Source organism: Oxyura jamaicensis, chromosome 1 (assembly GCF_011077185.1).
Source record: "Oxyura jamaicensis isolate SHBP4307 breed ruddy duck chromosome 1, BPBGC_Ojam_1.0, whole genome shotgun sequence".
Classification (NCBI taxonomy): Eukaryota; Metazoa; Chordata; class Aves; order Anseriformes; family Anatidae; genus Oxyura; species Oxyura jamaicensis.
In genome coordinates, this window is record NC_048893.1 from 188217347 (window position 1) to 188243912 (window position 26566).

General features: G+C 39.3%; 1 protein-coding gene across 5 annotated transcripts in view; it reads left to right on the forward strand.

Annotated features, from left to right (window-relative positions):
* Nucleotides 1–26566, forward strand: part of ALKBH8 (alkB homolog 8, tRNA methyltransferase) — a 45821-nt gene that overhangs the window by 7028 nt on the left and 12227 nt on the right. For all 5 annotated transcript variants that reach the window (XM_035327328.1, XM_035327338.1, XM_035327347.1 and 2 more), the window contains 6 exons: nt 1909–2149; nt 3291–3422; nt 4264–4359; nt 5674–5778; nt 8034–8104; nt 23333–23439. In XM_035327328.1, coding sequence (XP_035183219.1) covers nt 1909–2149; nt 3291–3422; nt 4264–4359; nt 5674–5778; nt 8034–8104; nt 23333–23439 — 752 coding nt within the window. The remainder of the gene's footprint in view (nt 1–1908; nt 2150–3290; nt 3423–4263; nt 4360–5673; nt 5779–8033; nt 8105–23332; nt 23440–26566) is intronic.

Consider the following 26566-nt stretch of genomic DNA (forward strand, 5'->3'; position numbering starts at 1 on the left):
GAGTCAATCTGAGTAAATTGTTGCTAGTTGTTTGGAGTTACAGGGCTCAGTCAGAACTTCAAGACTGCATCCTCATTTGGCCTTAGAAAAGGATTTAAACTTCCATGATTAGATTGAACATTGTGTTATAGCAAATAGCTTTCTACATGTCAAAAAAAAGTTTTTTAAAGGATTTTGGATTTGCAAAGGATATCTTTTTTTTTTTAAAATATATAATAGTCATTTCTAAAGTTCTGTTTTGTTGTGTTTCTTCTAATGTGTATTGAACCAGTAACAGTATTACAAACTGCGTACTCATTGATAACTTTGTACATGAATCACAATGAAGACCTAGAGTAAAGCAGTTAATTGTTTTCAAAGCACATATAGGATAAGCAGTTGATCTGAGATAGCCAACACGGCTTCACCAAAGGCAAATCCTGCCTGACCAGTCTGGTGGTCTTCTATGATGACAAAGGAAGACCGACCGATGTCATCTACCTGGACTTCTGTAAGGCCTTTGACATGGTCCTACATGACATCCTGATCTCCAAATTTGAGACTGATGGATTTGATGGGCAGACCATTCAGTGGATAAGGAGTTGGCTTGAAGGTCACACCTAGAGAGTGGTGGTCAATGGCTCTATGTCCAAGTGGAGGCTGGTGGTGAGTGGTGTCCTCAGGGGTCTATGCTGAGAGCAGTACTGATTAATATCTTTGTTAATGATGTAGACAGTAGGATCGAGTGCACCCTCAGCAAGTTTGCAGATGACACCAAGCTGAGTGGTGCAGTTGAAGTAAAGGATGCCATCTGAAGGGACCTGGATAAACTTGAGAAGTGGGCCCATGTGAACCTAATGACACTCCCAAGTGCAAGATGCTTCACTTGGGCCGGGGCAATCCCAGACAGGAGCACAGACTGGGAACTCATTGGGAGCAGCCCTGCAGAGAAGGACTTGGGGGTTCTGGTGGATGAAAAGCTCCACATGAGCCAGCAGTGTGTGCCTGCAGCCCAGAAGGCCAGCTGCATCCTGGGCTGCATCAACAGAGGGGTGGGCAGCAGGTGGAGGGAGGTAACTGTCTCCCTCTGCTCTGCCCTTGTGAGGCCCCACCTGGAGGGCTGTGTCAAGGTCTGAGCCCCCAGCACGAGAAGGATGTGGGGCTGTTAGAACAAGTCCAGAGGAGGTCCATGAAGATGATCAGAGGGCTGGAGCACCTCTCCTATGAAGAAAAGCTGAGAAAGGGGGGGTTAGAACTAGGTGATTTTTAAGGTCCCTTCCAACCCAAAACATTCTATGATTGTTCTCAAAGTAATCTGCTTTAATAAGGATGGGGCATAAATCCCTTTTGTTTATTAAAAATAATAAAAAGGGTGAATTCTCAGATAAGAGTGTTGGAGCAGAACTAAATGGTCTGTTTACAGAGGCCACTTTTTTTTTTTTGGTGAACCTGGTGTATGGTGTGACTGGGAATATCAATCACTCTGTGCTTAGAAAGACTCCTTGGCAAAGAAAACTTTCATAACAGCAACAACAACGAAAAAGAATCACAGTCTTTGAAGTTTGTTTGTTTGTTTATTTGTTTTTGTTAGCAGTAACTGGGCTCTAGAAAAAAAATATTTTAGAAAACTCCAAAATGATGTCTGTGGGTGTCACTTTTTGTGTACAGAACACTTCCTGCATATGCCAATTTGAAGCTTAAGTGGTCTTATAATAGCATTTGCAAGCATTTCTACCAGAATTTGTGTTGGACAAAGGTTGCTTTAGGTTCATATACCTAGCTAATTGAAATATAACTATTCTGTGTGGAATATATTAAAAAGTAATTATGGCATTGCTTCATTTTTCTTGAGAGTTGATTTCTTGGTAGAGTGTTAGTTCAATCAGCAGTAATCAGTAATTCTAAATTTTCTTTTTTCTCTTCACATAGAACCTAGTTATTGCTAACGCTGGCCTAGGTAATGGGATGAGTAGACAACAACTCCTCAAGACAGTAGAAGAATACGGATTGGTGGAAGCACTTTTAATGCCACCGAATAAACCATATTCATTTGTGAAATATGGGTCAATGGAAGAAGCCAAGAAAGCCTTTGATGCCCTCAATGGAAAAGAATTAATGCTGGGAGACTCTGGCCAAAACGTTGTTCTGTATAGTAATTTTGTGGAAAAAGGTATCATTTTTATGCTTACCTATAAGCTTCTTGCATACTTCTCTTTGCTTTTACTTCTTAGACAGTAAATATAGCTAAAAGCAGTATATAAGCAGAGAAAGAATGAAAGCCAGAATCTAAGATTCAGCACATAAAATAACCTTTTGTCTTTGTGTTCCATGATAGGATACTCAAATTTGAACTATTTTACTTGGAGGCACAAGGTGGCCACTTAAGTAGTTTCAAGACCATTCAATGCTGCATTTGAAGGTTTTGTGATTAAGGAGATAAATTGGGAACCAGTGGATCTCTGAATACTTCATTGGACTTCTTGTGTGGTGACGGTCTTGTGATCTCTATCTTAGCTCCAAGACTGAAAATAGGCAGAATAAAATTTCTGCTTTTTTTCATTTTTCTCAAACTTTTTTTTTTTTTTTTTTTCTATGGTTGACCATTAGCTATTTCATACAAGAATGGTTGTTTCTCTGTCTATAAGTTTTTCTAGTGTCTAGTGAACAGACTTCTGGGTCATGGTTTGTACATTCTGCCAGTGAAAAGCTTTTAAAATAAGGACATCAAATTGAAAGCCTGTATACCACAGGCATTTTCTGTTTTCTAGGTTTTGTACTGTATTGTATTTTTGTCTGTATTTAGCTACAAATTGCTTCCCTAGACACCAAATATCAAAAAATAATAGAAAATAAGAAATCATGTTTTTTCCTGTTAGTGGTAGGTGGAATGTTAGAATTACAGTGGCACTCTGCTTTTCAGCTATAAGCAGAGGTAAATCAGAATTGTAGAAAACTAAAATGCTGGTATAATCCTGAAATGATTGGATTTTTTTTAAAATCATCTTTTTTTTAATCATTATTTTGACAGGAAAATCACAGGTGGTTTTGCGTTTGGGTAGTGTGGAGTCTTACCAGTCTTACGCAGTAAAATCTAAAAAGTGCTTTTTGTGATGCAAAACTTGGGCCTTACCCTGTTTTCTTGTGTCAAAAATGAATTACTCATTCACCAAATTAGATACTCCATTGTATCAGTAAAGCAAATATTCCTACAGCTATAATATATTCCCATAAATAACAAATAATCCTATGGGGAACACCTGGTTTTATTTTCCCTACAGAGTGACAATATTCTCTTTTTCCATACACCCTAGTTTTCTTGAAGAATGCTGTTCCTACAAACTTGCCTCCAGGCCTCGTAGTCATTGAAAAGGTAGTTTCTCCAGAGGAAGAAAGGAGGATGTTGGAAAGTATTGACTGGATAGGAGATGAAGATGCTCAAAATGGTGGGTAAAACTGAAGAAATTCATGCCTCCCATGAATTTATGCTGTTATTTCCTACAGTTTCAGTTTACAAGAAAGCCTGTATGTTGATAAATGTATTGTTTGAAATCATTGTGTATTTGCTCTTGGTATTTTAGAAATTGGGTGTTATATTACAAGTGATAAACTACTGGGGCAAAGTGGTCTGAATTGATATCCCAATACAGATTTACTTGAATAAGATTGCCACATCCAAAACCACCTACAATCTTATCTAAAAAAACTTATGTCCTACTTAAAAAACTCTTACCTTCTTTTAAATCAGAAATAAGTTAGTGAAACACACATTCTGGATGCTTCTGTGCTTTCATACGAGTTGTGTGGAATCAAATCTCTTAATAAATGAATCGGTCTTGGAATTCACTTCAAGAGTTTGGTGGTTTTTTTCCTTGGAGCAACACAAATGGTTATATTGACCTTAGTTAACGTACAACTTGTTGACTGGTGAAAGTGAAGGATCTTGCTGTATCCCCAGGTTATCAATCAAGTGCTAGGCCAGAGGTCAAAGCAAGAATAAAGATGCATTAAACAGGAGTCAAGAATGTTGGTGCTCTTCTACTTCCTGCATGTACAAAAGCAGGGTCAAATTGACTTTAAACAACAGTGAATGCCTGATACAGTTACAAAAGGTAACGAGGCAGAAGAATTGTGTGCCATGAATAAAGAAGGTCACATAGATTGTTTTAGCTCTTAATTAAAGAATGTTTAGGTTTAATGGAGGTCAAATGGAATAGGGAAGCGTAGCAATTTGCCTCTACTATTTTATGTAGTCTAATCTTACTTTAAACTTGTGTCTTTTTACAGCCCAGAAGACTTTAAAGCATAGAAAAGTAAAACATTTTGGGTATGAGTTTCGCTATGATAACAACAATGTTGATAAAGACAAACCTTTACCTGGAGGTGAGAACTTTGCTATAAAATAGTAATTTGCACAGATATTTGAACCATTATATAAAGTCTTTAATCCTCACTAAGGTATAGATTTGAGATTGTAATAAAAGGAGAACCTTCACTGTATCTTAAGCACACACTGAACGGCGCTTTTGTGAATGGGATCTATTTCAGACTGTTGTAAGTATTTGAAGCTTGTTTTCCAGACACTTGTGGCCAGGAGTTGCTGCCATTTGTTGAGGTCAAATCAAATAAGGCTTTTGAGATTGTAATTGTCTTTTTAATTTTCTTTTGTTCCATGAAATGATTTTGTGTTTAAAATTGCATATTAATTTGGGGTTGCAGTGTGTATTGCAACATATATTTATCTTGACGAGCTTGAAGTTTGCTGGATGCACACCAATCTTGAAAAGGTTTGACTAACTCTTATTTGGAGATGAGAGCTGTGAAATCAGAACAAATTAAGTGATTCATCTTATAGTCTTAGATTTAAAAATAGTAAAATAGGGGGGTGTTTAAACTCGTATGAAACCTGAAGGTGTTTAAGGTCATGCATGGGTACTGTGGTGGGTGTAGCTTTCAAGGGGTGGATTCTGGTTACTTTGTGGTTCTAGCAGTGAAACTGTCTTACAGCTAGTGTTCTTTATGTGTGAGAAGAGCATCAATGGAAATACTTAATTGGGGGAAAACAAAACATAAAAATCAATAGGTTTGTGAAAGGGCTGCTATTAACATGTTTATGGGTGTTATATCCAACAGAATATAAATTATGTCCTCTGTTAAAATAGCACACTAAAGATTCATTGAAGGACTCTTGTTCCTGTTTCAAAACCATATTGACTTCAGCACTTACTTGGTGATACTTAATTCAATAGCAGCTTTTTAGGGGGTAATTTTTTTCTTTTAGTGAGCTTTCTGCACAACTTCTAACTTTCTGCATAATAATTATGGTTCTTGTCTGCAGCTTCCTTATTGCAGTGTTTGGCGGAAATTTTGCCCCTGATTTGATATGCTTTTATTTACATGCAGGGATAAAAGAGTTTGCATGTGTTAGGAGTGGGCCTGGTTGGCCTCTAAATGTGACCTTGGAGGAATGGCCTTTCTAAACGTGAGGTGTTACATGTACATCGTCCTTGCAGATCTGACCAACAATTCTGATGTGTGTGTTAGAGCAAATGCATAGGGATTATTATTAAAGATAGCCTTACATATCTATGAAGCTGTCTGTATCTGTGTATTTTGCCTAGTTATTATACTTAATGTAAATGGAAAGGATAAAAGTATAAAAAACCGCCCTGCTTAAAGTTTTGTTTCTATAAATAGGTCTTCCTGAAATTTGTAGCTTGTTCTTGGAGAAGTGCTTGAAGCAGGGATATATCAAACATAAACCTGATCAACTGACTGTAAATCAGTATGAACCTGGACAAGGTAAATATTTTTATCTTTCAAAAATTTTGATCTTTACCTCAACTGAAATTCAGAAGAGAATAGCATCTAATGGGACAGGATGTAAGAATTTGCTTAATGTATTTACTCTTTGACCTGAGATCTTTTATATCAAATCTAATGTCTTCATACTGGTTTCTGAACCCAGGAACTTGTGTTCACAAGTACAGTTTTTGATAACACTGTTACAGAAGTTGATGGTGTTCCAGAATGCAAGACCATAACATGGAAACTCAACAAAAAAGGATACAGGAACAAGTAGTCCTATTTGTTTTTTGCACTTGTGTGCTTTTTCATTGCTTCCCCAAACTCTCCTTGCTTCCTGTGATGTGCATCGTCTCCAGAAAACAGCTCTTGCTGCTACTACATGGTATAATGTTAGTATATGTGATATATAGGCTCTTAAGTATGCTGCAAGAAGTGTTCTCTTATCTGGGGAATAAGAAATTTCTCAATTTCTATAATCTTTCCCAGACTGGAGAGAAATTTGCTTCTCATCACACCTCTAGGGAATAAATCATGTGCTGTGCTTTTTGCTAAGGTCAGTCATCAAGGCTAACTATCTGGCTTCCTCTAGAGTGGATATCTAATTTGTCCTTAGGAAAGAAGGACAACAGCTTTTCTTTCAGCATCAGTGTCTGACAGCTAATTTAGTGTGTGCCAAACAGGAGTCTGAAAAGCTGATCAGGTTTGTTTATGTATCTGCCGATCTGTTAAATTGCTACAGTCATGTACTCCTGGCAGGGACCTCAGGAGATTAGCTGGAATTGTAGATTTCTATCAAGAACAGAAGCAGTTTTTTAAAAACAAAACAAGATAAAGCAATACCCTTTCTGAAGTGCAAACTGTTAGAATATAAATGAACATAGAGTGCAGACAGATTAATGCCTTTAGTATCTGTGTTATGAGCCAGATTCTGTCGCTGGACACTAAACTTGAGATTTTAAAAAGTGAGCGATGACTAAGCTGTATCTAAACTGTAGGGGCCATGTTGAAGACACATTAAATGAATTCCTTTATGAAAACACTTTTTTTCATTCATGATCCTAATAATTAAAGTTTTGGATTTATACTTGAAAGTAACCACCCACATTTGAATGCTTAGGTGACTGTCTCTTACTATGTGCTGCACAGGTGGAATGTAAACAGCCAGAAGGTCAGTGTGGTCTTGGTTGAATTGTTCGGGTGATGCTGAGCTGTCCTCTTGTTGTACAGTGAATTATGCTGCTTTCAGTGTGCGTCTGAAGGAAGTTTCAGTGCTTCATACTGAATAAAAATTATGAGCAAACACAAGCAGATATGTGTCCTTGCTTTTCGGGTCTGACTGATTTTCTATTAGACTAAATGTTGGCCTCATAAAACATGAGTATTGCTTTTACTGAACTGAATGAAATTCAGATTATTTATATCTGGAGGTAAAATTTGGTGTATAATTATGTTTTGTAGAGCTGACTGACAGTATTAGGAAAAAATGTTTTCAACTAAGAAATTTGATTGTGTTAAAATATGTGGCACAAGTTTCAGGGAATGGCAGTTTCTTTCATAAAAAGAATGAAAGAAAGGAATTGCTGTCCTTTTGGAAATTCTCAAATACATGTGGTTACTCATACACACCCAAAAGAATTACTACCCAGGGGTTAGCCCAGCAATGGTGTGTAGATTTCTCTTGAGAACTGCAAAGCAGAGGGGCAGGGTTTGACCCTGACAGTATCTGTTTGTAGTAGTAGGTCCTAATTCTGAAGCTGAAACCCTTTGCACCTTCATTTTCTTAGCAACACAAGGGGTATTTGAGATGATTCCTTCCTGGGGAAGAGCCTGAGGGAGAAATACATGATTGTGGATGAGCTAAGGCCCAAAGACACCCAGCACAGTGTAACTGTTAGTTTTAAGCTAAGAAGAGAGCATAATGATTTCAGGTGCTTGCTGCAGCGAGGTGACCAGTAGGAGTCTTCAGTGGGTGAGTGAGGCCTTTGGGTGCTCTGAATTGTCTTCTAGATATTTCTACTGATTATAGAGAACACTTAGGTTAACTGTGTCATTATTATCTAATCTGGGGGCTTTATTATCTAATCCATTGGGCTGATCCTGTCCTGAATTGTTTTGGAAGACTCCTTTATAAATTTTGTTTGTTCAGCCCTAGGTCCCATTCTATGTGAACATCCATGTAAATAGAGCTTGCTAGAAGAGATACCCCTCTGTTATTTATTATAATGACTTTTCTTTCTGTTTTTGTGCAGGAATTCCTCCTCATATTGATACACATTCTGCTTTTGAGGATGAAATAATCTCCCTTAGCTTAGGAGCTGAGGTAAATTTATATCTGTATATATTCTGATGATGCTTTACTGAGAAGTTTCATTTTTGTATTGTTTAATACAATTTAATTTGGTTTTCCATGGTGTCTATTCACACTCATCTGAGTTCAATCTCAAGCATGCAAGGTAATGTGATATGCTAATTAAATAAGCAACTGCAATGAGATGTTGTCACTGGATGATTTACCAGTGATATCCTGTTTTTAAATCTTAGCATCCAGTGCTGCATTGACCTTCCTTCATTTAGCATTCATCTTAGGGAGTTTATCACCCTGTTTATGCTTCTAATTCCATTTTTCCCTTAGTCATCCTCCGTTCCCTCTCATCTGTAGTATTTATATTCATCGTGTTTTACAGTAAGCTAATGTAGATGGGTAGACCTGAAGAGGGTCTGGTCAAAGTCTGAACCCTACTGAGCTAGTCATGATGCATGCAGAGGTAGATTCTGTTCTCAGGAACAGAACATGTGCAGGTGATGCAGGCAGAGTAGGAAGGGAAGTGGAAGAACAGTGAAGTAGAAAGAAGCTATACGATGTCCCAGTAGTAGGGCTGAGAACAGTCCATATCATCTAATCCTCTAGTTAGCGTCCATACTTCAACTCTGTCTATTGAAATTCATGTGCTGCACCTGTGCCATCCTGTTTTACAAATTTAGTGGTACCTACTCTGCCTTAAGCCCTACTGCAGCAAGTCTTTTCTACTTGGCCGTTGCACCTTCCTGTGTTTTCCTGAGGGTGTTCATATTCTAGACATAGCTGCATGGCCTATTCCATTACGATCTTGTGCTTTTTGTTACAGGGAAGGTATATCTATTGCTGTATATTCCCATGGTGTTGGATAACTAGAAGTTGAACAGTGTTAAGAATAAAAGGTCATTGCAGTGGGTATTAGAGGTTTGATTTTTTTTTTTCTGTTCTGGCAGTGGTGTGTAGAGGACACAGATGTGTGTGCATATAGAGTTAGTACCTGCATACCAATAGGCAGCGTCCTTCTGTTGTGAAACTTTGATTGTTTCTCTTCGTTTGTCTTACGCGTTAGGCAGAGAGAGGACCATGGCTGATTATTACGAGCACTGATGGTCTTTGCATCTTTAATCTTGGTTCTGACACAGACTTCTTTTTTTCTTTAACATTTTTTAGTAGATGTATTACTTGAGTGTGAGTCTGAGTAAGAGTAGCCTTCCCAATATTGTGTGTGGTAGTGGCACTTCTGTGTTCTTGATCCCTTGAAAGGAAGGTGTCTATGTTGCCAGTCCTCTCATACGGGTCATGGATGCATTTGTTAATCTAAGCCACGAAAACATTAAGAAAAGCATCTGGTTAGAACAGGAAAGTCTGGAATTAGTTGTGATGGTGTTACGAACAGTGTCAGTAGAGTTTTCACTCCTTTTGTTTTGGTGTGTGCTAATTTAGGGCTGATTTCTCTATGCTGCTTCTGCACTTAGCCTTCTTTCTGTGGTAGTGTGTTCTGATCTGTTCAACTGCAGTGGTATCTTTTAACAGTGTCAGCACCTCCATGCTAGGTAGCATGTGAGAACATCCATTTCTTCATGCAGTTTCTCTAGGGAAAAATCTGTAATTGATCTGGGCAGTTTATCAATCCTAAGTTTAATTTTCTAATACGTGCTGAGTATTTAGAGCAGCACAGAAGCAGTAGGTGACCCCGCCTTACCGCTAATCCTATGTTGACCTTGCAAGTGAAAATATTACTTTAGTTTTCTTTATAAAAGCTGTATTGGTGGTGCTGTAATTTCACGTCCTTTTCTGCCTCACTCTGCAGCCCCAGGCTTTCTTACCTTTTCCATTTCAATTAAAAGGCTGACTATGACTTGGATGCTCTCTTACTTCATCAGTGAGGCACCATAGGCAGTACATTTCCAGATGATTATATTACAGCATAGCTTTGTGATGGTCTCAAACAGATGGCCAAAAGCAGAGTGATTTTAATCACCTGAGAAATACAAACCTTTCTGTGAAGAGGACTGCCTGGAGGATTATGATGCTGTTAAAAATTGGAATGTATATAAATCAATCAGTGAAACAGCTAGACTGTGGCTGTTTATAGATATTTCAGACACGGATGTTGGGAACTAACAGACTGTGTCCAAGTTTCAGTGCCTTTTCCTAATGGGCTATCAATGAACTTTTCAGATTCAGTCAATCAAAGCACACATGCAATAAAACAAACCAGTGGCACAGATAATGCTGCTTTATTTGATGCCTTTGCTTTCTGGTACTTTTATAACTTTTTATGATTTCTTTAATATATCTTTGTGCACTTAACTTTTCATCTGATTTTAAAATGTAAACAGCAGTTGCAGTAATATGTGAGTTAGTTATTTTAGGTGTTTCTCAAAGCCTACAACTCTATTCCCATCACAGTTTTTAAAATGTATACTCTCTGATAATAAATAATTGGAGTTGCATCTATGTCAGCAAATCCTGATTCTTGTCTGTTCTCTATCCTCCTTGTAGTGTGACTTAGTTTTTTTTTTTCACCTGAATAAATTAGGCTGCAACCTCCTGGAAAAAAATACATATGTCTAGTCTTTTCTGTATTCTTCTCCAAAGGAAATGCACACATTTAAATAAGGAGTGTCATAAAGAGAAACCCTTGCAGCCCAACTAGTTGTGTAACCTTTTTCTGAAGTTGGCTGACCAGACTCTTCATAAGGAAAAAAGAAATTAGAAAACCTCGTAATTCTTGTGTTAAGTCATGGAAGGAACTTTTCTTCCTATTGTTTCTATGCTTGTCCATCCAGGATCTGAGTTAGGCAGCTTCTAGTAACTAGTAATTGAAATAAATACCTTGGCATGTGAAAAAGGAGTTTGAGGCAGACCAGTGGACTAAACACAAGTGCCTAAGTGCCTTAGTGATCAGCAGCATAGGTTTACAGCCTTCTTGAAGAAGGAATAGTTACTGGCATTAGAATGTTCTTTTAAAAATATCAACAATCTGGAGAAGGGTGTGATTCTTCACAACACTGCATTTGTAGTATAGCAGATAACCTTCGGCAATCCAAGTCTTCAAACTTACATGACTGAGGCAGAAATGTAGGTCTGAGATTCTCTTTCCCATCTTAGTCACGTGGAACAACTTGGTCTATCAAGAGGCACAGTGAAACCAAGTGGCTCAATTTTGTTCTAGTTGCTGCAATATGTTGTGCTTTATGGAGTTTACAAGATATTAAACGGTTTGAAGGAGAAAATGTCACTATTACTTTGGGCTTATGTCTATCTTATACAAACCACTATACAGTTTGAAGGCAAAGCAGTGAGACGTAATGTGTCTTGTCCCACAGTATTCCAGGAAAGGTGAGAGTGTCAGGACAGGCTAATCACTTCTTGGGTTTTGATCTATTTTTTTGGCATCTCTTGGGAAGCTGCAGAATGAAGTCAGTCTTGCAGAATGTCTCATGGGTTTCTAATGGCATTTTATAAACTATTGCACTCGCCCTTTTTAATATGAGCTGACTTGCTAAAAATATTAATGAATGTCAGTTTTGATGTTAGCATATTGAATATAGTTTTCTTCAATTCAGAAGTTGCCGTAGTGGGTAAAGAAAGGCAATGGGGTAAAATCAGTCCAGAATGATTTTATTAAGTTTAAGGGTAAACCTTATATCCCTGTGTCTGTGAATTTGAACAGAGTGCTGCGAAACAGGGAATAGTCCTTTCTGTTAAGAATTTTGTGTACTGATTTGATTTGGGTGTTATTTTCAGTGCTTCCATTTGGTGTCTCTAAAGGTACGCAACTCTACAATATCTTGTCTTAGGAGCCTGGCCAAGTTTGCAGCTGTCTTGGAAAAATCCTAGTCAAAGCCTGTGTCAAATTTCCTTTTGCAGGCTTGCAACAGGAACTCGATCAATATTGAGATTTCTATTTTTCTGTTTTTCCTAATTTGCCATTTAACATGCTGTTATGTAAACCCTGATTCATTGGAGTTTTATAAAGACAGAGGTAGTGTTTCCGTGATAAGCGAAGTGCCACTGTGAGAGTATCAAACTCAGAAAGGAATTTTCCATTCCTGGCTGCAGATCTTACCCCCAGTAAATAGAGAGTGATACACTGCACTCTCTCTTCCTATCAGCCCTGCTTTGTTCTCTCAGAGACTACTGAGGGACACTCTGTGCCCCCATGCCAGAGGGTGAAACCAGTTGTAGTCTTCCTGAAGGGTGTATTGTGTTGGCACCATGCTCTAATTTTGGTGTTTTGTTCTTTTTTTCCTGCTATCTGTCTCTAATATGAAAATCACAGGCTTGTCATTCTCTTTTCCTTAGCTTCTGCTTTTGCCCCTTGAGTGCCTTACTCTACTTCCAGTCCCCGTGCCTCACCCTGGCAGAAACCTGGCATAACCAAGGAGAACTGCTCTAATGCCCTGCTGAGGCTCCTGCCCTAACTTCTGTGAAAGGGAAGCCTCAGCATTTGGAGTCAGACTTGTGGCTCAAGGTTAAACAGTGAGGCTGAGCGTGTGGATCATCCCTGTCTTCTGCTTGACTTCTGTTCATCTGAACACACATCCATCATGTCCTAGCCTGCAGATACTAAGGACCTTGATCTGTAAAAAGTCGTGGCTCTCTTAAGCCTTGAAGGCAGAGTGATATTAGAAAGAAGTACTCCACTAGATTGTATGGAACATGAATGACCAGTGGTTGTCATAGAACTGATAGAGTGAGGTACCCTGCTATTACTCTTCTCTCAGGCTGGGAATTGACCATTTGTTCCTGCACTTTTGCTTCTTATTTGTTAATCTGTTTCTAATCTGTCTTGGTTAACAAACACAAATCTGTAGCTGTTGTAGCAGCAACAGCAGCTGTTCTGTAATAAGCTTCTTGAGAGATCTTATCAGAAGCCTTTCGAAAGCCAAGATTGTATCCAGCCATTGACAGTTAGCACCTGTTTCAGTTCTTGCAGGAGCTCTAACAAGGTAGGCAGGTACTGGATGTTATTGTGTTAATTGTGTGGTCTCAGTCATATTTTGCTTATTTTGCTTAGTTGCTGATTCATTTTAATTTACTTCTTACATTTACTTTTTTTTTTTTTTTTCTTTTAGGGGAAGGCACAAAACATCTTACTCATTTAAGGAATTACTCTGATAGAGGCTCTAAGACAAAGCTTTTCCTCTGTCCATGTTAGCAGCATAACTGTAGTGGGTGAAATTATAATAGTAGCAATCCATGTTTAAAATGAGATTGGCTTGGCACAACTGAAACATCTCTTGGCCTGAATGGAAAACATTCATTATAATTGCTAAAATCTAATGCTGAGTTCAGAGGTTTGCTCAGATGGTTGTGGTGGTATTCGTGAAGCTCAGTTGTGTATTTTTCAGATGTATCCTACAGTCATGGATTTCATCTGCTTCTGAAGAAGAACAGTTTGCATCAGTTTCCGTATCATTTAGCTGGAAACCTAAAGGGGGCTGTATTTGTAATTATTTATCAGTTAGCAGTTTTTTTTTTTTTTTTTTACCATTTAAAGTAGTTTCTCATTTTAAAAAACTATTGAAGAGTTTCTCCGTGTGAAATTTGTCCTGAGCACCACAAGTTAAATGCATCAGACTTCATAAATGAGTTGCTGCTGTCCATGTTTACTCTCTATAAATGTCCTATGTATCTCTTTCTGTCCATGTCATTCCACAGTGTACTGTTACTTGAACTTGAATCCCAACAAAGTGAACAAGACCCATTGAAATCAAGGGAGAGCTTCCTGATGATATAAATGAATACAGAATTGAATCTTCCAAGATAAGCAACAAAGCCTGCAGCCCTTCATGGGAATTCTTATAATAGTCTTCCTGTGTTTTCAGGGAAAGGTGAATATTCAGTAAATGTACTATCCTGAGTTTTTATTTCTGTGCTTGGTATTGCCTTACCTTTTTCATACAGGATCCTGTTCACATATATCAACGTATCTTACTGATATTTCCACCTGATCAGTTATTTTGATCTTTGCAAGGGTCATGGAAGCCCAGTTTCATGTACATTTTTCAGAGGGAGCATGTGCTGCAATACCTAATCACCCCCTTCCACTTTCCTGTAGCATTGGCTGTTTATAGGGTCTTCTCATTGTAGAAGCTGTATGACAGTAATTTGCTGTGAAACAAGACAGCAGCATGGAGATCTTACCTTCCCCACTACCTCCTCGGCTACATCAGAGGAACAAAATCAAAGCTAAGCTATAAGAGTACCTGTATTTTAAAGTCTTGTATGTAAAAATATTTTCTGCTCTTCCATCTTGGTGAGACATTCCAGCTTCCAGGTGTGTCTCTTTGAATGAGTTGTCCCTGTGGTGAGTTGCAGATGTCTGGCATTTACTGCCGGTGGGCCAGTAGCTCTGGAAAGCTTTATCTCTTGTCTTCCCTTTATCAGATTCATGGACTCATACTGCATAGATCTGTAGGACAGCCGAGGTTGACAGGGACCTCTGGAGATCACCTAGACCAACTCTCCCTGCACAAGCAGGGTCACCTACAGCGGGTTGCTCAGGGCTGTGTCCAGCCAGGTTTTGAGAATCTCTGCAGATAGAGGCTATTCGTGCCAGCCTCCCTTCCTTTCCGTGAAGGAAACTTGTAATCTGCCTTGCATTTCTGTAAAGCTGTTCCCCACAGTGCAAGACTTGCTCACTCTTAAATTGGCTAAAATCCTCTGTCAGCCCTGAGGAAGAGCAGACCATAGGTAGATAGCTGTGGGAATATGCAGAATGTGCTGGGACTTCAGATCTCTCTCTTGGCTCTGCTACAGTGGGAAGTTGCCTTACATTATCCTCTGCAGCACTTTTGTGTTTCTTGCACGTGGTCCATTATTTTGGCTGCTGAGAGAGGAAGGCAGAGCTGCAGCTCCTCCCAGTTCCTATTACCTTGCTTCTTTCCACCCAGTTGGTTGCTCTTTTTAGCATCCTGCATTTTCTTTGAGTCCCTGGTGTTGAGAAGGGCAAGTGGGAAGAATGTTCTTGTCCTGCCCTCCTCTGGGCAGTTACATCAGCTTTGCATCCACTGCTGGAATGAGAGACAAAAGAAACTGCAGTTAGGATGACATAATTTGAAAATGAAATTCACTCAGTATTGCATGGAAGAATATGTAGATATGCTATGAAAAATATGACATACAGTTTCATTTAGCAGGATTTTGTTTTGATTTTAAAAACCTACGAGGGAAACACGTTTCTAAAATGTCTGGAGTCCACAACAGGGCTTAAGATTTTCTGACTGCAGTCCTAGCTGTTAAATAATGAAGGAAAACTGGGTGGTTATTTTATCGACTTGGTTCTGTTTTAATGCCACCTGTTATCCCTAAGCTTACTTTTTTTTTTTTTTTTTTTTTTGTAGTGTGCTTATTTCATATGCTGAGGCAGCGTTATTTCATTTCCAGTTCTTAGTTGTCTGTTAATACTTTACTGTAACACACAAATATATAGATTGAATTTTTCCGTGGAGTCAAACAGACCCTCTAGAAACTGTCTTGCAGTTCCATAGATTTTGTTAGAGACTTCTAATTGGTTTTCATGTCATATAAAGTATGAAGTTAGCTAAAAATCTTAAAAAAAAAAAAAAAAAAGGGTTAGATTATAACTTAGTATTGTTCTTTATAAACTAAAATCTGTTCTTTCTCTTGCTCCACTTCACTCCTGCCATGCACCCTTCCTATGATACACGAACAACTCTTCTGTGGTGGCTTGGATTAAGTATTTAAATATGAAGTTACTATTAATTCATGTGAAAAATGTAATCATTGTAACAGAAGAAAACTAATACAATTAGTATATTTACAGCTTAGTTTATTTTTGAGCCAAGTTTTAGGTTGTAATTCTTTAAATACTGCTCTGCTATATTTGCCTTTAGAAGCCTCTATATTTGAGTAAATTACTTGTTTCTTTATTTTTTTTTTTTAAGATTTTTTTAATCTCTGGAAGAGATTTATCAGTGGAAGTTATTCCTATTCCTCACATTATTTTTAGAAGATTGGTACTTGGTGCATGAAATGAAATCCTGGTGTCTGCCACAAATTAACAGCAAACAGACTGAGCTCTAGGGTATTAAAAAGTCGTTATCTTTAGCTGTTGCATTTCAGCAGCAGTTCAGCTCTGGAACTCAATAGAGAAATCTAATTTCATTAGGTGGTGATGTCATCTCTATTGTTACAGGAGCCTATTTTAAGACTGTGGCAAGTTTCATGTAGAAATGACAAATAGTAATAACAATCACAAGTAGTCTATAAGCAAAGAAACAATCTTAACTTGTTAAGCTCCTGCTGTGGTATATTGTCTCCCCTGGACTTAGATAATACCAGTAAGTATAGCAAATGGGGTTTGAACTTGGCCTGCCTTTATACTCTGTGAGCATCTAGTATACTGCACCGATTTTGTTTCTGTTTTTCTTTTCAGCTGTGTTTAGTGTTTTAATAGTTTCTCCACAGAGCTCTTATCCAGTAGAGTTGACTCTGGAAATTTTGAGTGAGGAACTAGCAATTTAGAGAGGTTAAATGTGTGCTGGAACCAAAGCTATCAATCCTGTGATGTTGATAGCACACTTGACAGATTCTGAATGGGGGCAGAGAGAGCTGTGCTCTTTAAGGAGCAGAAAGTGCACAGGCAGCCTGTTGGTGCAGTGCAGGAGAAGCTCTGGTCTGTTTGCTGTGGCTGCAGGAGAGTGTTGGAGGGAACCCAGGCTGATGGTGCAGCTGAAAGCAGGGACAGCTGCATGTTTCAGGGTTCCCTGTGAGGAGTTCCTTCTCCTCCTCCTCCTCTCTTAGAGCTTATACCTCTATGCAGTGCATGTGCATGTAAACCATCAATTGTAAACTCATGGCCGGATGCTGATGCTGTGGTAGAGCCCTTGTGCATAAATTTCAGCTGCAGTGTGTGAAGACATTGAGCTAATGAAGCAGTAGGAGGGTACGAGAGAAGAAATATATGGTACTCGTGATGAAAATCAGCAGCATTAGAACAATACCTATCCAAACATCAAAACATGTTTATTTCTCCTTGTTTTACCTACTTGAAAATAATATGTATATTTCAGATGTGTCGTACTTTCATAGTAGAATTATATAATAGAGTCATAGAATGGTTTGGGTTGGAAGGGACCTTTAAAGACCACCCAGTTCCAACCCCCTGCCAGGGGCATGAACACCTCCCACCAGCCCAGGTTGCCCAAAGCCCCATCCTGCCTGGCCTTGAACACCTCCAGGGATGGGGCATCCACAGCTTCTCTGGGCAGCTTGTGCCAGAGCCTCACCACCCTCACAGTGAAGAATTTCTTCCTTAAAGCTAGTTTAAATCTACTCTCTTCTAGTTCAAACCTGTTACCCGTCTTTCTGTAACTACACACCCTGGTAAAGAGTCTCTCCCCATCTTTCTTATAAGCCTCCTTTAAGTACTGGAAGGCCACAAGAAGGTCTCCTCTTCTCTTCCCTGGGGCAAAACATAGCAATTGTGTCAATGTATAAATTATTTTTTAAAAGTCTTTCATTATCATGCTGTGTTTTTGAATTATGCTTTATGACCCTAGTGGACATAATTGACTAAGAAGACGGCTTTCATTATGCTTTTTTCTTTTTTAGTTTTATGCTTTTGTCTGCTAAGGAATGACTTTTCTATATGTATTTAAGCCATGTTTGTGAATTCATGTTCAGATCCTTGTCCCTTAGTAGATTTCCCTTCCACAGTGAAGATGTAGAGGATTATGAAACAGGCCATATGGTAGTTCCTGTACCAATAGATCAAAACCTATATCTCGTCAGCTCTTCTGAGGTATGATGCAAGGATTAGTTTGAAAAAACAGGATTTGTATGTCTTGTGTTCTGTCAGTTCTTTGTTACTGTAGTGGTTTTTGGGATAGTCATTAGATGGAGTCATGAGAACGGCTAGCTGACCTTTGCTTCAGTCTCAGACTGAGCAGGTTCATCTTTTCATCCTGCTGAATTACAGATACTCAGCACCAGGCTGTTTACATACTACTTCCTCAGTATGTAGGGGGCAAGTTCATAGTGACGGTAGTGCAGGAAGAAGTTCTAATTAAGGCAGGACAGTTTTAAACAGATTTGAGGCATCTGCTGAATCTATACTGTTAAGTGTTATAATTAATAACATGTCATCAGTGGTATTCAGTCCAGGATTAAGACACTTAAAATTTTATGTTTGCAAGTAGGCGTGTACGTGTGCATTTCATGCCTGAGCTCTGCTGTAATCAACAGGGATTGGATCAGTTCAGCCTAGGGAGGGATTCAGGTTATGCTAACGTAGGCATCTAGTGCCTGCTTTCACAGGTTCCAGTGCCCTAACAGGACGTTCAATGTAGGCATTAAGAATTTACGGCCAAATGTAGTTGTCTTCATCTTGGACTGAATCCCACCCTACTGCCTGGAGTTATCTTGGCTTCCTGTACCACAATGTTACAAGCAGAAAGCTGAGACCTGCAGAGAAGGGTTTGATGAACAGCCCTGGTGTTTGTGGTGAGTGAGGGAAGATGATCTTCCGCTGTACTGGATGATGAACATGCAGTGTGTTTTATCCATGCCATGAAGTATCCTGAACCTGTAAGGACTTGAGTGACCTCCAGCTATGAGGTCCGTGCTATGCTAGTAAGTGGTGTGAGAGTATTACCTCAAATGTAAGCATTTCAGGTCCTCTTTTCTGGAATTTTTGAAGAAAGAGAACCTAGAAGTATATTAAATACCTGATGAGCGTCACCGTAGTGCCTAAATAGATAAGCAAGCTTAGCATGAGTTGGCATGCTTTAGCTTAAATCTGATATGGGTGAGGCCTGGTGCATGTATTAGAGGCTTTTGAAGTAGGCAGTAGTGAGGTAATATTTCATCATCACGATCATCATTATCGCACTCATTTTCTGAAGTATGACTAGCGACCATGGTATTGGATGTAAGTATCAGGTTACATAAGATACCTTTCCTATAAGATAAGATACCTTTCCTATGATAATAGGTTGTTCAGGAAAGGTAATCCTACTCTCTGCCCCTAAATATTCAGAATATTCCTAAATTCCAAATTTTGTAAGTTAGTATGGTTTTTGCAGTCAATGAAAGACACTCTGAAAGGCGTTGATTGATTCCCTGAGTCCCGTACAGGCCAAGAGGCTCTCATCTCTGCACCATGTTGTTCAAGCTCTGTGTGTGGGCTTTAAACCTCTGCTGTCTTTGAAGTAGATATTCTTTTTCATCTGCTTTACATGTGGGAAACTGCTATGTAGGCTAATAATGCGTGTTTTCTCTCTGAAAATTCAGTAAATAATGTCAGAGACTTGAAAAGTATTCCATGTTGCACTTTTTTTTGACTTTTATAGTATGTTTCATCTAAGGTAGCCTATTAACATCAAATACAAATTGCATCAGAGATGAAGCTTCGACAAAAATTGTTGTTCCACACCGTAACAGTGAAATTCTTACTGGCATTGTCCTTATAGTCCCATTGCTTTATTTCTGTTTTACCTTTGGATCGTTACTTATTTGATAGACCAGTCGTTCACATCCTTCCCCCTGCACTTTCGGGAGGTACAGCACGGCAGCACTGAAAGGTAGCACAGACTTCTCACTCCCTGAGGAGTTAAGAAAAACATACTTTCTTCCCTTTTACTTTCATGCTGGATTCTTTTATTTTTTGTGTGTGTGTTTAGCTGTATTTTATGCCAGAGGAACAATGTTTGTGATGTGGGTGTTGCTTTGCTTTGATGTTTAGCCATCCTTGAAAGCTGTTTACTGCTTCATGTGCTCCCTCGTCATGAACACTCTTAAATAACCTGGCACCATGACAAGATATTTAAATCCATGAGTAGGTATTATTAGCTGTTTGTGTTTCTTTCAAGTTTTTGGTGTATATATAGAGACACTTCCACACTACAAAGAAAGAAGGTAAAACTTGTGTAAGATCAAAGCATCCACTATTTTTATTTTTGAATGTAATCCCTGGGTGATGCACCATGGGCTAGCAGGAAATTTGATCTTTATTGACTCAGCCACCTAAGAGAAGAAAGTAAATAGGTTAAAAAAAAAAAAAAAAAAAAGGTAATTGGAAATAGCTCCTGTGGAGCAAAGCTGTCATGAAGCGGATTGATTCAGCAGTGGCAGAGTTAGTTTATTGACTGTGAGTCCTTAGTAAATTAAAAAGCGGACTGAATGCGTTAATCTTTTGTGTGTGTGTGTGACAGTGACAATTGAGAATGTTCTGTCAGGATAAAGACACATAGGAGTGTGGGAATGTTATCTACTTCAGTCAGTAATAGGCTTTTCAGAGATAAGAACAGAGTTCTTCAAAACCCTTCTGGGTTAAATGTTCTTTACTGTACCATAGACAAAGACTAGAAGTACTTTGGCTTGGTTTTTAAGCCTTCAGGTGCAGGTATTCTAGATAAAGGCATGAAACATTAACACAGAAATTGCACTAATTTTTCTTCAAATGTTCGCAGTGGGTTCCTTCAATTTGATTCTCCGTCTGAATTGCAGTGTCTAATTTGTTAAGAGAAAATTGCAGAATTTCAATACCCTTCAGCTAAGGATATCTGTCTGCTTCATAAGCAGAAGTCAGTTTTGAATTCGGATTTTTGACTCTTCCCATTACAGCTAATTACTTAATGTCATTGCTCATTTGCAAGTAAATTAATCCTTTATTTATATTTGGCCCCAAATCATCACTGCTTTACATAAGGGTGAAATTCATTTAGAAGGGGAACAGCCACACACTGTGAGATGATAGTACAGAAACGTTTCCTCTGCAGGAGAGTAGGGAGCAGGGACAGAGCTGGGATCCTTTGCTGGTGAGGATTAGATTTGCCAGATACTATGTACAGTACATAATCTATTTTTCAGCCTTAAGTTCTGCACCATCAGAAGTTTGTTTTACGTATTTCTTGTTAGCGTAGCATAGCAGAAATTCAGCTAAGAGCGCATAATCTCCACTTTCACTGTCTATTTTCCTGCCACTTCTGCCTGAAAATCTAGATACCGGGGTTGTGTTTTTTGTCATGTCGTTCCCAGCATGCTACCTGCTATAGAGCACCCTCAACCTCTGCTGTTTTGGGTGCACGCTTGTTACTTGCCTTTACATCTTTTGCTAAGACACTCTGGGAAGCATACAAGCATACAGTTGGGGGGGGGGGGGGCAGGGAAGAGAAATGGGAGATCCATGAGGTAAAGCAGCGCAGGCTTAGAGGAACTGTTTCCTTATGCTTCCTACAGAATCCCCAGCCTGAAATGTGAATCCCCACATGAAAATATAAACGGGGCCAAGGTCCTCTTCCAGGCCCTGGAGAGGGATGGGAACTGGAAGTGTAGGAGACCACACAGAGCTGGCAAGCATTGACTCCTGGAGAAAGTGTAACTCTTGAATGTCATCTGCAAGAACTGGGCTTTGTTGCTACTGCCAGGCGGCGGGACAGAGGGGTAACTGAGCCTCCAAGGAAGGAATTTGGACAGCATCTCTTTTTCAGATTATTCTGCTACACTCCTAAGAACCCAGTCTCATACTCCTTACACCTGTCCCTCAGCAGCATTTGGGCAGGGAGACAAAAGAGGCTGAGGTGTCCTCTCATCTGTTTAATCTAGCCACTTCTCTCTTCACTTCTCATGCTTTTCCCCTACTTGCTGTTCTTGATCAGTCATCCTCTGGTTTCTTTACCTTACCAGGGCGTTACTTTTCAGAGAGGCTTGTGCCTAGCCATGCTTTGTATGGCACAGCCTCCGTGTTAAATTGGTGAAGCTTCTTTGAGGATACCTGGAAGAAATTGCAACATGCAAGGGAAGGAGTATATTAGAAAGCATCTGCCATTCATTTTTTTGTGTAGCTGTTGAAGTGTTTCGTAATAATTAATCAGAGCTCACAGGTAGGCTGTATTCCTGTTCTTCCCTATTTCTCTTGCCCTTTCTGTCCTGCTGTTCGTCATGCTGATTTCCTTCCTCAGATTTAGGTAGTTTCAACAGGAGCAGAAGCTGTTGCTCTGTGTAGGTGGTATTAATGCATAAATATATTTTTTCCCTAAAAATGTAAATGCCATTGTAGTTTGCTCCAGTGTGCACAACAATAAATAGCAATAGTTGCAAGTGGTAATTTGTAGTGTTTAAAACAGTCTTGTTTATTCAGTCTATCTTGCGGTTTTTTGTGCTGAATGACTAATCATTGCACCATTGTTTTCTTTTGATAAATGCATCTGTATGCAGAAGCAAAACTGCTTAATTTGTTTCAACCTGGTGTAGTGTAGTAAGTCTGCTTTTAAATCGCATCCTTAGTAGGTTACAAATCAGGTGGCTCCACTTTTCTTGGTGTTTGTTCTCAGTGTAGCTAAAACCATGACTTGAATGATTTTTGACAACTATTTTTTTATTGTTAAGTCTTAAATCATTTGGCATGCTTAAAGGACCTGTTCCTTGTTTTTCACAGCAGGATTTTCTCTCATTTGGGAAATTTTGTAAAGCTGAAAGCATTACCTCAGTATATTGCCATGGCTAGAAGCCAGGTGGCACATAAGAAAAGGCTGCTCTGGTAGTTGGCATCTTAGTCAGGATCTTGGGAGACTCCTTGTCCTTTTTGTGCTGCAGACCTCTAAGAACGTGGGCAGGTTGGAAATGATTTATCTGCTCTAATAGTGGTTCTTTAAATGTTATGTATCTACCCTGAGTTAATTGTCTCAACTCAATCTGCTGAGAATAAATGGGCATTTCCAGAGGGCATGGGGCCATCCCACATCACTTAGCTGCATTTTAGACTATGATGAATTGCCTGTGGAGACAATTTGTTTCTCTCTACAAAAACCTCACGAAAAGATAGTAGCTGACTGCCTTAGCCCAGATGTGTAACTTAGCAAGTGACCCCTCTCCTTAGGCAGTTGCCTTTAGTTGTAAGGTAGTAATCTCTTCCTACATCACAGGTACATATTAAGATTAAACAGTACTCCCATGATCTTGCAAATGAAGTTGTTATTGTGAAAATAAATTTTTTTTTTTAGTATTTCAATTGTATTATTTATAAGATTATATTTATAAAATTTTTGTGACAGCCTTATATTTCTGAACACATTGCTCAAAGGAAGAGATCTTAAGGATTCAGGATAGAAACCTAGAGGCTTTTGTTTCTTTAGGTAATATGTAGCTGTTTTGTGGCAATATTCTGATTAACACAATGAGGAGACAAACAAAGCTTGAGACTTGAAAATGCCTGGCACGTATGTGATGCTCTGTAAGCTATGCTCATTGGTGGTGGTTGTTTTTGTTTCTTTTTAGATTGTGATGGATTTCAAACACCCCGATGGCCATACAGTGGCAGTTATGCTGCCCCGATGCAGTTTATTGGTGATGTCTGGAGAATCCAGATACCTGTGGACACATGGGTATGTGTAAGAGCCCCTGCATGCTGATAATAGGAGAAAGTATATTATTCATTTGCTTTGATAATGATATTCTGTATTTAAAGTTACTCTGAAAGAAACCAAGAGGTTTGAAAATAACTATACACATTCCCTCCTCTGTCTAGATTCTGCTCAGGTTAAACTGAAGGAAAAAAATGGGAATTTTAGGAAGCTAGTTGTCAGTCCACAAGGTCAAAAAGGGAAGTCTTCCTGGGCTCTTTCCCATTGATTTAGCACCACTTTAACTACTGATAAGGCTTCAGTATAGAGAACAAATTTGGGATACTAGGAAAAGAGATTTCTTGAAAGGTGTCTTGAGGCTTTGCTTATTGTAGAGTTTCAATAAGATTTTAAATCATACACCACTGGGAAATACTTACAATAGGAGCACTGAAATTGACAAAAAGGCTAAAAACTTGGCGGGCGAGCTTTGAGAATGATGGTAGTGCACTTCAGAAGAATAATATGTAAACCCTCATATTGGACAGAAATGCCCATGGTAAATGTTTCTTCCTTTGTTTGACCCAAGCAGTCACGGGTTACAGCAGTGAATTGGAGAGACTAATTACATTGTGTAAATTAAACATCAAATCCTTTTATTGGCAGACTTTCTGCCTTTTAATTTTACCGGTTAATTTTTATTATGAAGAAGGGTGAATATGAACTCCCCAACGACGCTTACATTGTTTTTACAGAGCACTTACACTACCTGTATATTCCCTCATTAAATTAAATAAATGTAAAAAGAAGCTGGTACTCCTGATATGTCTTGTTATAGAATCACAGAGCCATTAAGGTTGGAAAATACCCTCAAGATCATCTGGTCTTACTATCCCCCAACCACCAATGTCACCCACTAAACCATGTCCCTCAGCACCACGTCCAACCTTTCCTTGAACACCCCCAGGGACGGTGATGCCACCACTTCCCTGGGCCACCCGTCCCAATGCCTGACTGCTCTTTCTGAGAAGAAATGTCTCCATTTCCAACCTGAAAGAAGTCCAGCAATGAAGTCCAGCATTATAAACTTCTTATTCTTTTCTGTCAAATACTGTCAGCCTTTTTTGGAAGTGTTATCTACAACTCTGAGAGCATAGTTGCTTCAATGTCAGTGATGTTGCTGGCCTGGGGACCAGGAGTGGCCCCGGGGAGCTGGCAGGGTGTATCCAACTATGTTGCATTGCCCCAGCTGTGGTGTGGGGCAGGCTGGGGAGGCACCTTCATGAGGGCAGGCTGAGGCCAGGCAGGGGCATCAGCCAGGGGTCTGGACCCAGAGCAGCAGGGCCGTGGCCATGCACAGACGCAGCTGTGACACATCTGGGCTGTGGCTTGGGCATGGTGCTGTGGGACAGCTTCTGCTTAAAAGCAGCTCCCAGGGGAAGGAGAGACAGTCCTTGCTGAGGCCTCTGGCTTGCTTCACAAGAGCTTTCTCCAAGGCCACCAGCACTGCTCTTTCCAAGCTGGCCCAGTGCCCGGGCAGTCAGACTTCCAGGAGGGGGAAGGACGTGTGCAGTGCATTTGCAGTGATTTCCAACAGGCATTCAGTCTGGGGTAGTTTATCTGTCTACTAAGAAATGGAAAGAAGTAATCGCTTAATTCACTTGTACTTTCAATTATGGTTGTGTTTTAGGAACCAAGGAAGTAGTCTACATTAAAAATGGAGATCTCGGGACTTTCTACCCATATATTCCCATTCCTGGTACTTGTCTGCCTTCCTTAAAAATAGTTTTTCTCTATGATAAATATTTTTAAAAGCAGTACTGGGTCCAGATACTGAACTGGGGTAGATGGGTATTGGAATGAGTAGTGATTTTTATGTTGTTCTTTTACCTTTCTTCTATTTTTTTTTTTTCTGAAATACCTTTGTTGCAACATCAGATATTTCTCAGATCACAGCTTCACCTGGTGCACTTTGTTATTTAATAGGCATCTTCTGAAACCAAGGAGAACAGAGATAATAGGGTGGGCTTGCATAGTTTGCCAGTAAAAAGCAAGTTTTCTCTCATTCTAGTGAAACATACTGTTGCAATTAATGAGATGAATAATCCAGCAAACAAGTGGAGTTAATTCACTTGCATACAAACATCAAAATGTATTTAAGATCATTTGTGATGCCTCTTATCTATTCCCCAGAAATCAAATTAGAGAGCAAAAGGTTCGTTTTTTGAATAATTCTGGGAATGTATTCATGTCGTATGTTTGGATGCCAAGAGAACTAGAGATTTTATTTTAATTAACCCTGTTAACAAAAGGTGCACAGGAAAAGTTTTTTTACAGCATTTTATTGTCAACATTGAGAATATTGTTTTCAGTCCAGCCTTTATCTAGCATTCTTTCTTGTAGCATGGACAAAAGGAGAAATGTAGATTGGAACCACAGAACCCAGAGAAAGAAGACTTATATCTGAAAATATTAGCTGCTAGTATTCACAGCTTATTGCTGCAGATACAAAAAATACTTTATGTAAACAGAAAATCAAATAACAAATCTGCAAACTTGGGATTTGAAGTTCTGCTGTCAAGGGAATCTTGGCCATCGTCAGCTGGTTATTTCATCATAGTTTCATTAACTGCCATGGACAAGGCAGTTTCAGTTTTTTTTATTAGATCCCATCCTTCCCATGGCTGTCTCTGGGAGATTTCTACCAGGTCTGCCCTGTGCAAGATCTCCGTGGACCATCAGTGATTTCCAGACAGGACAGACCTGCACTCTTTCTCTGATGGGACTAAAGATTGGCTTCCCTGCGGTAGGAAAGGTGACACAGAACAAAGTACTGACGTGCTGATCAGGCTGCCTTCTTGGCATTCAGATCATTCTTCTGCATGGTTAAGTACAGGCACTGATCAGCAGTTTAGTGTGACCTGCAAAAAAGTTCCAGTCACAATGTGAGTTGAGATTGACTGCTCTGCTTTATTAAAAATACCAGAGACTTTCCCCCCTGCTTCTAGCTCAGCTTATGAGGGTTAAACTCAGCTAACCAATATGGAAGTCAGTTTTATACTGAGAGTTTTTCCTTCTGGGAATCAAGGACTTTGAAGTCAGCAGCTCTGAAGAGGCTTCACTGAGAGGCCAATTCCGTAGAGATAATTTATTATTTTTATTTCCTTGG